General features: G+C 49.9%; 2 protein-coding genes across 5 annotated transcripts in view; both read right to left on the bottom strand.

Annotated features, from left to right (window-relative positions):
* The window catches only part of CRMP1 (collapsin response mediator protein 1), a 52,479-nt gene extending 45,453 nt beyond the window's left edge, over positions 1 to 7,026 (bottom strand). The window contains exon 1 of one of the 2 annotated variants that reach the window (XM_074822104.1): positions 5,972 to 7,026. In XM_074822104.1, the coding sequence (XP_074678205.1) occupies positions 5,972 to 6,343 (372 nt within the window). In that variant the 5' untranslated portion in view covers positions 6,344 to 7,026. Of the gene's footprint in view, positions 1 to 3,249; positions 3,598 to 5,971 lie in introns of those variants that run through there. The other variant, XM_074822105.1, reaches the window with a different exon arrangement.
* A 5,194-nt stretch (positions 7,027 to 12,220) lies between these two features.
* The window catches only part of JAKMIP1 (janus kinase and microtubule interacting protein 1), a 246,635-nt gene continuing 243,170 nt past the window's right edge, over positions 12,221 to 15,685 (bottom strand). For all 3 annotated transcript variants that reach the window (XM_074822075.1, XM_074822078.1, XM_074822079.1), the window contains one exon: positions 12,221 to 14,594. The gene's annotated coding sequence lies outside the window, so the exon portion shown is untranslated. The remainder of the gene's footprint in view (positions 14,595 to 15,685) is intronic.

The raw sequence follows: 15,685 nt of genomic DNA, 5'->3' as shown, positions 1-15,685 counted from the left end.
ATTCTTGGCACCCTTACATTATGCACACCCTACTCCATCCCTAGCTAATACTCCTGAGCCGAGGGAGTAAGACCCCCCCAAGTACTTCAACACAGCGCAGAGGACGTGACCAAAGCGCTTACACTTGCTGGTCCAGTGCATCTCTATTTTACATTACCCAGAGACTGGTCTGGTGCTTCAAATACAGAGTTCCTCCCCACAGTAGTTACAGCAAAAGGGGCCCAGTTTCTCCAGTCTGACTCACAACTGAATAACACCTTACACTGGAGCAGTGCTGGTGCTCAGCTAACAACAGCAAGCATGGATGCTGTGTGGGATGCATAAAAGGCAGCAGGAAAGTCACAAACAAGATAAATTGCAAAAAGCATGAATTTTCAGAGGCTGAAATGAAAAAACAGTCAGGTGAAATGAAATTAAAAAAAACAGGTGCAGATTTGGTAAATGAGAGCAGGGAGATGCTTGGTGCCAAAGGGGGCCTGTCTGCAACACAGTGGCTCTGCTGTCCTAGATACTTCTAGGAGAAAGGGGAGAAGGGAAGGCAGAAATAAAGCTGCTTTGGGGGAAAAGGATGAAGAGGGTATCAGTCAGGCACTGATAATAGTCTGAAGGAGTCAGGAGTCGAGGCACGGTCAGACAAAGCACGAGGAGGCAGTCATGCCCATGTGCACCAAGGGGAGTAACCCAGAAAGGACACCACAGGGTTGTCTTCCCAAGAGTGGTATGCGCTTCCACACTGATCAGAGCTGAAACCAGCCTCTACCTCTTCCTTCACAAAGTTCCTGATGCTGCAGACCTGACCCCAGAGGGAAGTTTTGGCCAGGTACCAACCACAGGCAGTGCCTGTGGCTGGATGCTGTGGCAGGATACTGGGTGCTGTTCTTGTGTGCTCAGGACAGCTCCTGGCCCCATGCAAGGAACACAGGAGTGGCAAGGAGAAAATCACAGCAAAGTATCAGCACACAGGACACTGTCAAAAATTAAGTTTCTCACTATTCCAGTGAATCCAGGAGCTGGTGTAGCTACAAAAAGCGGGAGTGTGTGTGGGGGGAAAACGTTAAGCACAGTAACAAATGACATTTTTATATGATTTCATCATTGATGTTGTTGTTGCATAACTTTATAGGGCTATCACATTTCCTCAGAGCCCAGAAGGCCTGAAGCTCCAACGTATTTCCTCAGTGCCAGGATGAAGTATCTAATTTACCATACTGGAATGGGGCTTTCAGAAAATACGTGCAGACAAATCCAGTGGGATGTGGAGCACGTACAAGGTATAACACAGAATGTCTGATTTGCTTTTGCTGGAGGAGAAGAAGGGCCAGAAGTGTAAAACATTAAAATAAAAAAAGGCAGTCCAAGTCTGATGTCTGCCAACTTCACTAATGTTAATTTATGCCTTTGATTTGGTCACAAAACTCACTAGCGTTAATGAATATTCATTTATAGAAGCTTCAACACATCCCATTTCAAAGAGAACAGGCTGAGGTTTGGGCTTTCTTTTTCCCAGCAATCCTCTCACCAGCACAGAGAAGAAAATTTGTGAGAAGTGAAGAAATTAAAACGAACTGTTGATTCCAAGGCAAACACTTGCAATTCTTCCAGTTTCTTCTTTTACTCCAAATTGGAGAGCAACCAGCTATGGGTGGGAACCTGTTACACTGCAGCTGCAAATGAAGGTCAAGCCACACACAAAGCACCTGACACTCACTCAGAGGGCAGCCAGGGCCTCCCCCAGTCCAGAGGTACCCTGAGTATGTGCAAGTCACAGGACGCACTGAGGACAGAGGCAAGAGGAGCCATCACCCAAAGAGCCACTGCAACACCCAGACTCAGCCTTGGCCACCAGGCACTGATGCCTGTTGATAGTGGAAAACTGTATAAATGCAGCACTTCGGTATAATAAAACTGTGCTTTTAGAAGAAGGCTGTTCCCTTCCTGACCAAATATTTTGGCTAAAGAATTTTTTTTTTTTTTTGAGTACTGACAAAACCTCAACGTGCTTACAAGCCTTGTAACACTGTAACGCCTGTAGCCATCAGGTTTGCTGAGGAAGCTGCCACACCCACCAGCCAGCCCTCTCTTCAGCTACTGAAACTTGCCCTGCACGCCAACCGTGCCAGCTTTCCTGGAAAGCTCCACGAACCCAAACCTCCTTGAGCTCACCCCGCTTCCCCGCACATCTCTGCCCCGGGTGCCACAGCAGCAGTGACCCCATCACCACCCCATCACCCACGGATCCAGCCCCCCAAGAGAAAAGCAGGCACCAGCCTGCAGACCCCGATGCTGGGGAAAACCTCTGGACGACCAAACTCTGGGGGAGATTTCCCCTGAAACCCCCCTCCCCACCAGCTCTGCCTATTCTTTATCCCCAGTCCCTGTCGATCCGGTGTATCTACGGGAAACAATATACTGAATCAAAGGACCCAGATCCTTTCTTTCTGGCACGGAAAGCATGCTCTATTGTAGTCCTGCTCGGGGGAAAAGCATCTAGCGGGAGACAGGCACGGATAGGAAGAGGATGGTTATGATTAACTCTTTGACTTCTGATCCCACCATGTCTGATGTATTAATAGCGCGCAGAGGTGTTGGTGCTGGCATCATGGCGCTCTTTGATTTTCCACGCTCCCCCCCCCGCCCCGTTTCCCCCCTCCCATCTCTCGGCACCCCCGGCCCCCCGCCGGAGGGCTGCGCTGCCCCTGCCCGCTGCCGGGGGGCGGCGGCCGCGGCGGGGGCACGTTGTGCTGCGGCTCGTCCCCTCCCTCTTTTGTTCTGCCTCGCCCGGCGGCCGAGTCTCCCCGGGCCCTGCTCCTCCGGAGGGCGGCACCGCCGCCCCCGGCCCCGACCCCCGGCCCCGCCACCGCCGGGACGAGCCTCCCCCCGGCCCGACCCTCCCCCGCCCTGCCCTGCCCTCCCCGCCCCGACCCCGGGCTGGCGAGAGAGCACACAGCGCTGAGCCCCGGCTGTGCGGGGGGCGAGGAAAAGGAAAAAAAAAAATATAAAATTAAATAAAAAATTAAAATAAAATCGCTCCCAGTCCGGAGCTCCAGCAGGAGGGGGAGCGGGCACCGGTGCCCGCACCCGCCCAGCCCCGGGCAGCCTCGGCCGCGGCCCCGCAGCCCGGCGGGCTCCCCGCCGCCATCCGCGGGGCACTGCGCGGCCGCGGCCGCTGCGCTCCCGCCTCACGCCCTTCCCCGCCCCGCTAACAAAGGAGCGAGGGCAGCGGCTCGCTGCGTGACGGGATCCGCTTACCGTTATGTGGGGGATGCTCTTCTTGCCCTGGTAAGACATGTCGGCTCTCGCTAGCGCCGGGCGCACGCAACACACCGGAGGAGCGAGCCGAGCCCGACGGAAAAATATCGGTGGTAATAAGAGGAATAATAATTCAGAGCCCAGTCGGGTGATGGGGCGGGGCGGGGGCGACCCGGCGGAGCTGTGTAATGGAGGCAAAGTTTCCTCGCCCAGGGGAAGGGGAGCCAGGCAAACCCGGCACCTTTTTTTCCGGCTGCAATAAAACAGGGACGCGGCTCCCGGGGGGGTCGGCGAGCGCTGCCTCTCCCGGCGGCAGCAGCGCCCTCCCGGCTGCAGGTCGGAGCAGGATTCGCTCAGCTCAACCCAGGAAGCGTTTCCTTCCCTCCTGTCCCCCACCCCTACCCCCTCGGCCCCCCTTCCCAGCCCATCAATCCAGCCGGAGCCTCCCGCCCTCCCGCCCGCACCGGCGCAGGGAAACGCCGCCCCCCCAGCTCCGCCGCCGCCCCGCTCGCACGCTGAGGTCACCGGCGGGGCCCCACGCGTGGGCTCCCGCAGGGTGGGGACCAGGGTGGGGGGGGGCAACCCCCGGCTGTGGGTCCTACCGCGCAGCGCATGGCAATAGCACTGCCTGCTCTGTCCCCATAGCACTGACCCCGAAGGCACTCCCCCGCCGTGTCCCCATGGCTCTGCCCCGCCGTGTCCCCACGATGGCACTGCCCCACCGTGTCCCCATGGCTCTGCCCCGCTGTGTCCCCACGATGGCACTGCCCGGCTCTGTCCCCACGATGGCACTGCCCCCGATGGCACTGCCAGCTCTGTCCCACCAATGGCTCTGACCCCACCATCACTGCCCTGCTCTGCCCTCCTTGGCACTGTCCCAGTGGCACTCCCTGCTCTACCCCATCCCCAGGGAGGACATGGGGGCTGGCACAGCCCAGTCCAGCATGGCCAGGCCAGGCCAGGCCAGGTAGATGCTACACCAGCAGCTGCTGGAGAGGAGAAGTGGCTAATCGAAACCTTTCCGTCTTTTCTGACTCACACAGTGCCTCCCTCCACCCACCCACGGTGTTTAAGGCTCCATGAACAACTGCAGGAAGGGTAAAAGGCACTGCAAAGCTGCGCCCAAGTTAATCCTCCCGACAAGCAGCCAGAGGCTCGTGGCGCACACACGCCTGCGACACACACACAGATACGAGGCATTTCCCACCCAGGCCACATCCCTGATGCATCTCCCCTGAAATCACCATTTGGAGCTCGCAAAAAGCTCCAGCTGCTGCCGTGCAGGGGGTCAGGCACATGGCTCCTGCTTACAGAGCACCTTCCTAAACCAGTGACCAAATATTGCCTACTTTACCCCCAACCTCCTCCTCACCCCCCAAATCCAATCCAGAGCCAGACAACTTTGTAAACACAGTGAGAGCCGGGGAGGTGGCGTGCAATGTGCTCACCACCCAGAGGCCTGGGCTGAACTAGGAAGCAGGAAAGATGGGGAGGAGGCATCAGGGATGTTCCAGAAGATGAGAGACGTTCAGGGTGTGCCACGCTCTCCCACTGCCCCGGGGTCCTGATGGAAAAGACAGGGGTTCAGGGGAGCTGGGAAAGGGAACACTGCACTGCAGCTGAAGGCAACCCTGAGGTGGTTGCAGTGAAGCAGCACCATCGCAGGCGCAGTGTCCCACCAAGCCCTGCCAGCTCGCAGTGTCCCACCGCAGCAGACACCCACCCGGCTGCAGGGGAGCCCTGTGGCACCTGCATCCTGCCCCAGACCAGCGGGGGCCAGCGCCCCATCCACACTCCAACTGCAGAGAGGGAGGAAAGAGTGGGAATTCTGAGTTCAGCCTGTGGAAAGCGCAGTGTGGACAGGCCCTGCAGCCCCCAGGCTGGGTGCTAAGGGAAGGAATGCATCGACGCAGGGACGTGACCGCAAGGCCGCGTTTCTCTCTAAGGGGAAATCAGTGAGAGCCCCGGTTCCCCTGAGAGACAGCCCCGGGTCTGCCTCCGCTCTGCGTGCCACAGAGCGGGGTAGGACGGAGCGGCACAGCCGGCAGCGGTAGCCAGCCCCACCGGCCTCACTTTTTCCTTAAGTCTACAATATGAGCCCAGGTTGCAGCCCCAGAGGTGCGGAACCCCGGGCAAAGGTTTGGGCTGAACCTCCCGCCTTACGCGCTCCCTGCCGGGGAGACAATGAAGGCGCATGGGGAGAGGGGGGAGCCTGGGGCCGAGCCGGGGCCGGGGCCGAGCCGAGGTCTGTGCCTGGGACAGGCTCCGCGGAGTTTTCCCGGCGAGCCCAGAAGTGCAGCGGTGGCTGCTTTGTTCCGGGGGGCGGCGGGGAGGCGCCGAGGGGGCCCGGGCTGCCCCCCAGCCCCCCCGCCATGGGCAGCGTTTTACCGGCAGGAAGGGAATCGGAGAAAACTCATCGCCATCACTTACAAAGGAAAACGATTTCTGGGGTCGCCCCCCCCCCCCCCCCCCGCCGTCACTAAGCTCAGCAAGTGAGATAGTTTAGGGGCCAGCCAGACTCTTCCTACAGCATCACCGTGCCGGGAGGAGGGGTCCGCGCCTCCCCGACCTTCCGTGCCGAAACTCCCCCGCGAAGGCGGCCCCCGTCCCCCCGCGCCGGCGAGCGGGGCTCTGCGGCACGGCTCGGCTCGGCTCGGCTCGGTTCCCTCGGTTCCCCCGGCTCCCGCCCCCCGACCCGCGGCCCCGCTCCGGCCCCGCTCACCTGCCCATTGTCCTGGCCCTGCAGTAGCTCTTTCCCCACGGGGTATTTGATCTCCACGCCCGGGGTCTTGTCCTCCCGGTCTCCCGGGGAGCTGATGACGGAGCCGGAGACCTCGCTGATGTCGCTGGCGGTCTCGCTGTAGTTGTCCCCTCCGTCCAGCATGTCGTGCCGGCTGCCGCTGCGCGGGGTCCGGGACCCCTTCTTCCCCACGCTGTAGGCGTCGAAGTCGATCGTTTTGTTCTCGTAGGCCCCCTCCACGGAGGCGAACATCCCCCCGTATTTCTGCCGCGGTGTCTGGGCTGTCGTACCCGGCCTAGCTAGGTACACAGGCAGGTCATCTTCTTTATTCCAGTTCCTCTTTCTCTCGGCCATTCTCGCTGTCCGGATCTCTCCCTCCCTCCCTCCCTCTCTCTCTCTCTCTCTGCCTCCCACTTCTCTGCACCTTCTACTAGCGGGATAGGCTGCTAGTGACCATAAAAATGAATGGATGGATGCAGCAGTGGCGGAGCTGGGTTGGCTGGTGGGATCTTTCCCTTAGGGAGATGCAAACGTTAACCTCCCTCCCCCCACCCACCCCCCGGGGAAAAAAAAAAAAAAAAAAAAAGAAAAAAAGAAAAATAAGAGAGAAAGAGAAAGAAAGAAATAGATCCAAGCGGGATTTAAAAATAGCCGTGTTAGTAAAGAGCACGTGAAAATAAAGTACAAAGAGCGGAGAGGAGAGGGTGGCAGAGGCAGGTGATTGGAAAGCCCCTGACGAATCGGAAGAGCAGCAGCAATTCCCAGAGCAAGGGCCGCAGTGCACACGCTCCCCCGGTAGGAAGAACGATCCGGGGGGCGGGGGCAGGGAGCCCCTACATGCACGCGCAGCCGGTGCAAACAGGGCCCTTCCCGGCGGACGGGCGCCAGTCACCTGCTGCTACGCGGCTTCGGGGAGGGGGGGAAGAAAAAAAGATAAAAAAAGAAAAGCCCCAAATCCCCCCAGCCCCGCCGAGCGAGCCGGAGGGAGTTTCTCCCACTTTGCACTCACACTCCCCTCGCCTCCCTCCGCAGGAGGAGGCTGCGGCGGTGCCCGGGCGGGGCGGGGGGCGCGGCCGCGGCCGCCCGCGGGGCGGGGGGGGGGGCGGGCCAGCTCCGCGCTGCCCCCCGCCGCTCGGGGCCGGCCGGCGGCCGCAGGGGGAGCGGCGGGGAGAGGAGGAGGGGTGGCCGGGGTGGGGGGAAGGAAGCACAACCAGCCCCAGGCCCCCGGGGCACTGGGGCTGGCGCTGCTCCCTCCCCGCCGCAGCAGCTGGCGCCCGGGGGGCTGGCGGCGGCCCCGCTCCGCCCTGCCGGCCCCCCCCCCCACTCCGCCGCGGCGGCGCTGCGAGGGCGCCCGGTCCCGCTGCGCAAGCAGCAGGGAGCAGGCACGGCGGCGGCAGCCGGCCCTGACACGGAAGTGATCGCGCTGATCGCTGCCTGCGCCGCCGGCTCCGCCACCGGGCATGGGGCGCCGGGGGGCGGCGGCGGCTCCGCGGGCCGCGATGCGCAGCCCGCGGAAGCCCGGAGTCCCCGGCGCGCCGCGCCGCCGAGGCCTCCCGCGGAGCAGGGGGTGCCCGCTGAGCCCGGCCCGCCGCCCCCCGCCGAGCCCCGCGGAAGCCGGGGAGGCCGGCGCGCCCCCGCGGAACCCCCCGCGGGGCGGCGGGAGCGCGGCGCGCCCCCGCGGAGCTGTCCCTTCAGCACCCCGCGCCGCGCCGCCCGGCTTTGGCTTCGGGACCCTGGGGCGGGGGGCTTCGCGTTGGCAGTTCCCAAAACCGAGGAGGGATTTTTTAAAGCAGGAGGGGTGGAGAATGTGTTACCCTCGGCCCTCTGCACAGCCCACTGCAGAAAGCCCGGCTTTACACCTCTACCGGCCTTATAGTGCCTGAGGAGATCATCCACTGAAACCACAAGACCTTGGACACTCCTCTCCCGCACATGCAGCCAATCTCAGACACCTCTGACTGGCTTTGAACTGCCGAACACCAGCAGTTGCATAAGGGACATTTTCTATTGCTCTGAAATGATATATTGGAACAAGCTGTTCTGAGATTGATTAAATGACTAAACAAATTTGAAGCAGTGGATCAATCACAAGACTTGTTTACTGCTCATTTGAATACAAGCCCAGCCACACAGCACTATTGCCTATGGCCCACAGGCATGCCTGGTGGTTCCAACACAAGAAAAATCACAAGTTACAAATTAATCAGGAAAAGTGGGAGGTTAAAGACAGAGGTCCCTGGGATTTCATCAGAAGCAAGTCCAGATAACCAACTTTCTCATTAGCAACTACCCGTGGACCAAAACCATGTGAAAAAGCAGTGATGTAACATACCTGAGCATTGCCAAAACACATCAAAGAGAAACATCTTTCTTGTCTGCATTTTATTGTTATAATGCAGTGGTGCCTGCTGTCTTGAATGCCCTGTGTGTGCGTTCAACACTGTGTGTTGTTTACATGAGGGGACCTAGGAAATTAGTCAAAAGTTCACTGATCATTGGGTACTAACACACTGATTTTAGTAGTTGCAGCATTGTGACTGACATTTCTGAGGGTATATTGCCCAGGATTCCACGGCTCACCCAACTGTGCTACCACATTAACACATTAATATCATATGGAGGTTTCACTGGTGTGTGAAAAAAATAAGTGTAGCTTGTAGGACATTGCTTTGTTGCTTCCTTAAATTCTTCTCTTGTATGTGGTCAAATATTGATTTTTTTGTTCCTGATGGTATCACTGACATTTATTGATCATGTTGGAAAAATTGATCATGTTGGAAAATATTGATCATGTTGGAAAAAAAAAAAAAGTCAATTTGTTCCTCCATAGGACACCAAACCCTGAAAGTTAGTGAAATATGAAGGTGTACATGGAGTGTGATGTGTGACCTGCCTGTCTTCATAAGTATTGGAAAAATTACTCATTTGATGAGATATTCCTTTCCAATCAAGAGATTAATTTTAACTTCCAGAAAAAAAAGAAATTCTGATGGTCCCAGAGCAGACCCAGTATGTTGTACATAATGCATGCATCTGCTAAATGAAAAACATCTTTTATTTAACATCCATAAAGCTAAGAAAGATGGACTCTGTTTACACTTGGGATCTAGTTAGATAACATTCGGGTTTCTAGAACTGCTCATTTTTTTAAAATAACAAATAATGGGGTTTTTTTCAGTATTAAGCTAGGACATTCATCTTAATGCTGATACATAAGGAGACCAGAAGACTCACAGAACATGTCAAATGCTTTAGAAAACAGCATTAAACTTTCAAGTTAGAAATAAGCATAAAATCATATCAGTCTTTCTTTGTTTTTAAATGGATTTTGTTTCATATTGTAGCCCTTAGTTTATTAAAACCTGTGTTCTAAGTCAACAGATGCATACTGTTCTGTTCACTAAGAGGTAAAATAGCAGGCTTTAGGTGCTGCAGAAGCAGATCCAGTTACCGCCTGATACCCTGTCACCCTTTGAGTTTGCCTAAAAACATATATGCAACTTTGGAGAAATATATTGCTTTGGTATATTCTCTTGCAGACACTGCAGCTCATTCTGTCTTGACATAGCTTGATGAAAAGAGGACAGATCTTGACTGAAAGTGCATTCTCTTCCTCTAGGACCTTTATTCCAAATAGACTAGATGAGAGATAGCAGAAAACCTAGAGACATGCTTGCTTCACACAACAAAAACCTCCAACAAAGGTCCAACAAGACTTTAATTTAGCAGCTTGCCTCCAGTTGTAGCTAGAATTCTTCTTGCAACAGCATGAACGTCATGAGCTAGAACAGGGCTTCCCTGGTGCGGGTGTACATTTTGTACCTATTTATGCTATTGTGCATTTTACAACAGAATCATCAGACAAATAAGGCAGGATTAGCCCAAAGGGAGTAAGCGTGAAAGAAACCCAAGTTTTCTTTCTCCCAGAGGAGTGACTCGAGTTGCTAAGTCACTGAGTCAGTCTCTCTCTCTCTGCTCTACATGATTGTTGTATCTGGCTGCAGTGTCGTCCTTCCCCCACAAAACCCCATCCCATGGATAGGTGATTTGGACTGTCTCCTGACATGTAGGAACTGTGAATCCAAAACTTTACAAGTTGGGGAAGGCTCAGGTTTCCCACTTCCTGAGCAGTGATCCAGCCCATAGTATTCTGCTAATTCATATTAATTCTGCTAAATCATCAAAAGCTGAATGACAGCTCCTCCACCAAGAGCAGCAAGAGCACAGGTGTAACAATTTCCTTACCCTGTTAGGAGACAAGGTGGCCCCTTCCTCAAAATGGAGACTTCCTGGGTTGCTCTTCATGGACACAACTATATTTCAGAAGCTTCGCCACCATTTCAGAGTTAGAATAATTAAAATTATAAAGTTTTTAATTTAAAATATGCATACATTTAATATACAAAATTATACAAATTATACATTTAACTAACATAGAAAAATACATCTTGTTAACAAGATAAAATGTCAACATATCTTACATAATTTAAGTGAGAGTTACAAATCTGTGATAATCATCAAGTAGACTTTGTGAATTTATTACAGTTCTGTATCCTCCCTAGTTACACTGAAAATTAATACATATGTACAGTTGATATCCATGACAAATGTCTTAGAGTGGAAATCTTTGCTGAAAAGTTATCCAGAGGTTTTAATGGAACAGATTAAAACAAGAGTGGCCTCTCTCATACTATTGAAGCTTCTCACTTAGCCAAGACCAATCTGACACCTGGTTACAGGGTGGTCATGGGCTGGAGTTTAAGCTTTTTGCATTTATTTACAAACACCCCTCCCTCCCTCCCTCCCCAGTCTGGCTGGTACATCTGCTGAAAGTATCACACATAAACCCCAGACTTTTTGTGCATTCTTTGGCACCTCTTTAAATGGATCCCTATTCGTGGCCCTAACAACTGCTCCTCATGACTTCTGGTTACCATCCCACAGTGGGCTGTGCAAAAGAGTTAAATAGCTGCACAGCCCTAGAGCTCAAAAGGCAAGATCTCTGCATGTTATTCATTCCAGATTTTTCATTAATATCACAGGAGGTGGGGAAGTATCTTTGTTTCACTCAAACAAATGTGTACAGTAAGTGTTTACTCCTTATTTAATTTACATGTTTTCTTTTTCCGAGTTCCAAACAAAAGACAGAAGCGTAATTTATGAACAAGCTGTAAGAATCTGTTCCATGATGGGTCTTTTCTTACATACCGCGAGCCGTGTAATGATTTTCTTTTAACTATTTACATATTCATTAAAACTTTCTTGTCATCACAGGGAGCAAAATAGACCACCACCACTCTGATTTTCAGGCCTTCTTTTTTTTCCTTTTTTGGTTTTGGTAGCTCTGTACCAACAAATTGCTCTCAATTCTTAAAAGATAAAATTCACTTATGAGCTAAAAGCTTATTCAACTTTTCCTAAAATATGCTTAGGACCATCAGTGAGTGCATGAATTGCCTCACATAGGTTTTTTTTTGCACAGGAGTGGTTTTCACCTGTTAACTACATTTTCCCTCTTTTAAGAAAGACCACAGTTCAAAGACAAGAGAAATGGAGTTGTTCAGCATCGGTTAGTGCACACTGCGCAGTAACCTCTCACATTGGAATTTACATTTGCATATTCATATTCCCATATCAAGAGTCTATGTTACATAGAGAAACAATAGTGAACAGAGATTTATATCTCTCCTATGTGCATAGACAACATTAAAGAGAGCATGGTGCCTAAGTGTCTATCATATATGAGCATTTCTTAAGCCAAGTAAAATCAAGCATGAAATCTTGGTCCCAGGGAAGCCAGTGGACATTTGTCAGTCACTTCAGTGGTACAGGCATTTAATCCAGTACATTTAAACTTTTTCTTTTGCTTTACCTGCAACTTTCCTAGTTCGTATGGATCCCAATGGCAGAACTTAAATTAGCTATATTTTTAATTCACATCCTATATAAGAAACAGTATACTCTCTTTCCTAACATTTGTGCAGGGACAAAAATTCTTGTCCATAATCCCATGGCTACTGATTTCTAATGCAAATATGTTTGGAGCCAAAGGCACAATGTATTTTAAAGGAATTCTGCTAAAGCAGGAAAGAGGTTTGAACAACTTTCTGTAATCCTAAGGTCTGTTCCCCCTCTGCCTCCTTAAGGCACTAAAGGATTTCCAAAGGATTAGTGGCAAAACCCAGCATGCACATGTCCCTCCCTCCCTCTACCCCACAATCACAACCACAGTAAATTCAAATACTAAAATCCTTCATCTTCAAGTGAGAAATACAGGTAGATTTATGAAACACAGATCAGGGTTTCCTCTTTTTAAAAGGCCACAAGGACAAGCATCAGCTATGCCTTAGCAGGAGGTTTATCCTGGGAACTCTGCTGTGTATGTGAAATATTTCCTGGCAATTGTATTATTCTGAATGTAACATGATTATCATGCCGGAGTCAATCATTGTACTTCCAGCATCTGCCATCCATAGTAGTGTGAAGAACAGAATTTGGGATTTAAAGGTTGCATAAGGAGCTGTGGAAATATTGTAAGATATATTTTCAATATTCTGCAATGCTCTATACTATAGAGTATATATAAATAAGTGAACTGTCAAAGAAATCATATTTTCCATGTAACACTGCCCATTTTGTCTATTTCAGGTGACAGAAGAAGATTGTATTTACTTACACAGAATTTAGCAGCATCTTAATTTTCACTGTAAGGAATTTGGTCAAAGCAATATTGTGCATGTAAAGCAATCAGAACAAAGTGCCCAATCTTGCATTCTGAGAAAGTTTAGCACAAAACAACAATACACGTAAAGCATCCCCTGGCACATTTACCATAGATAGCACATTAAACAAGTTAACTTCTGCTTAGTGAAAGAAAGCCAAACAGACTCTGTAACAACCAGACAACACTTTTCTCTTCACCATAAGGCAACTAGAAAATAATAACTAGGCTCTCTGTCTCAGCTAGTAATCTCACATTTAAAACGTTACTGCTTTCTTGCAATGATTTGAGGTAAAATTGGAGTTTTAATTCCCGATCCTCACCCGTCTAGCAATTTAATTAATAAACAGACTTTTCCAGTATTGGTGAGACAATTTTCATATTATGACATGGTAGAATTTAAAGGAGATCAATACGGTACAAACCACAGAGAATGAAGTATGTTCAACATTCCTTATGCTAATTGTTTTAAAATGAAACCAAAAGGCAGAAAGCCTAAGATGTTACAAAATGGACAGGTTCATTATCAACATTTATAATTTATGGTGGGAGATTACGCATAAATACTAGGAAAGAGGCATGATGTTTTAGTTCAACACTTAATTCAAAAGGCAGAAATGGGGTTTAATTGTCTGAGTATTGTGGAAATTATGTGTGTTTCCAGGTGAATAGTATGCAAGTGGATAGAAAACTACACATATGTCACCGCTTTATTTTAAGAACTTGTAGTTAAGCTTCAAGTGTTACCATGCCAACGTGTCATCTTGTTACTAATCATAATCTAGAAATGCACATTGCATTAATCTGATTTGGGATTCCACAGTTTATTATCCTTCTGCCTCCTTTCAAATGATATCTGGAATTACTGGGCAACTAAGCATTGTAAAGACAGCACATTCTAAGCAGTTAGCTCAAAACTAAAAAAATAAAAGGAGGAAATACAAGTTATAAAACAGTTATCAAAACTGAAAGTGCGTTACACTGTAAGGGATAGCTTGAGAGAGCAGTATCCATGGCTGCTCCCGTCCAGGTCAACACGAGTATCGCCACTGACTACAGCAGTGCTGTGGGCCTTTAGTTACAGAAGGAATGGATTTTCCCATACGATCCCTTATGCACAGGTCTTGTGCCTGCATTCACATTTCCCTGCCTTCACAAATGGGTACTCAGACATGAATAGTAAGGGTTATGGGTGCATGAATCTGTATTGTGCAGTGTGGTTGCAAAATGTGTTTGCATCATGTGTACTATTACCAACCAGTGTGCACAAAACCACTTATTTCAGGAAAAGCATGTATACACGAAATGCCTTATCTCAGAGTTAAATTTGGTGTGGCCTATTCATGTGGTTAAAATAATCAATCTACCTAGAGTATTAGGACACAGCGCTTTGATGTTCCAAGTGCCTCTCAGTGCACATGAAGTACCTTCCCAATTCCTACGTATCCTTGTAAAAATGCAGTTCTGTCTCATTTCCTAAACAGCTTGTACCCTGAAGTACCACGTCCTCAGAAATACTAAACATCCTAACCCAGATCAAAGGCTCTTTCAGGAATGCTGAAAGCCATACGAGGCTGAAGATATTACATGCCCACACAATCAAACCCATGAAGACTGAGATCTCTGCTTAACTTGATAATTTCTTTAAAATGCAAAAGCTGAGATCCCAAGAAAACAAAACGGAACGAAAACTCAAACCACACATTGGGCTGGCCCGCATGGCCAGCTTCCACTACAGGAGCTGGCTAAAACGTGGCAGATGGTAACTCAGGACAACTTCTCAGCTCTCCCATAATGAAGCAGCTGCAGTCACCATCAGGTCAAAGCACCTTCCCTCATTCCTTCAGAGCAGTACTGCTTCTTCTGTGTGAGATACATTCTTCCCTAGATAAGAGGAAGGAGGAAAAAAAAAAAAGACAAAAGCGTTAAGAGAAGTATCTGGTTTTTCACAATTTAAGAAATAGTTTGTTATGCATTCAAGGTCAAAATAAAGCATTTGGGAAGCAGTGTGCCTAGGTGCTTCCATACAAACATAGCATAATGGCAGCGTTAAGAGAACACATTGTAGAAACTGAACTATTCAAAAGACATTGAGACATTCTCCCGTGATTTACTGATTGATGAAAAGCACATCCCATACTTTTCCCTTTTGCTACTCCTTCTTGTAAACAAGTTCCTGTCATCCGTTTATCAATATGGGCATAAACACTCCCTGCCATCTTCCCAACACCATTTCATAATCCCCTTGGCAGGGATCTACAAAAGTAGTCTCATGGATAAAGTTCATCCCAGGGATGACAGCCATCACAAATCCAACCTTCCAAGTAAGTCCTAATTCTATGCCTCTTCTCAGAGCAATATTCATCATTTGAATTCTTCCTCAGATATTATGTTTCAAAGCCTGCAAAATATTATATCTGACTTTGCAATTTCCACTGAGACTGTCATCATTACTGTTAAATATCACTAGTGAGGCACTGCCTGCATACTTAATGCTGGCTAAAACTTGATGTCTACTGGGGAAACATACATCTTAGTACATCAGGAGTATAGGAAATGATAATAACATACAGAATTTTTTAAAATGGTATACTGTAATTATTATTATAAAAAACAACTGGTGATAGTCATTAACTGTCATTACTAAAACATGTCCCATTCACTGACATGCTCCCCAAAAGAGAAAAATTAAAAACTGGGAAAGAAGAGAGCCTTTATGGTTTGTACTTTAGGATGAAAAGGTTTTTCCAAGCATGAAGAACAGAACTGAAAAAAAATCCTGCAAAGTGAGGCAGAGTAATAAAGGGGAGGCCATTAGTTTTGGCGAAGTAGCTAGATGGGATATTGTAGGACACAAAACCAATGAGGTATGCAAAAGTCAGTAACTGAGACAGGAAAGTGCAGTTGGGCAGGAGCACATCTAGGAGTCCTAGCGATGAGAGGCATCTAGAGCCCTTGCATACTCCCTAGTTCAG

Source organism: Strix aluco, chromosome 4 (assembly GCF_031877795.1).
Source record: "Strix aluco isolate bStrAlu1 chromosome 4, bStrAlu1.hap1, whole genome shotgun sequence".
Classification (NCBI taxonomy): domain Eukaryota; kingdom Metazoa; phylum Chordata; class Aves; order Strigiformes; family Strigidae; genus Strix; species Strix aluco.
The sequence above is the reverse complement of the archived record's forward strand: the minus strand, read 5'-3'. Positions and strand labels throughout refer to the sequence as shown.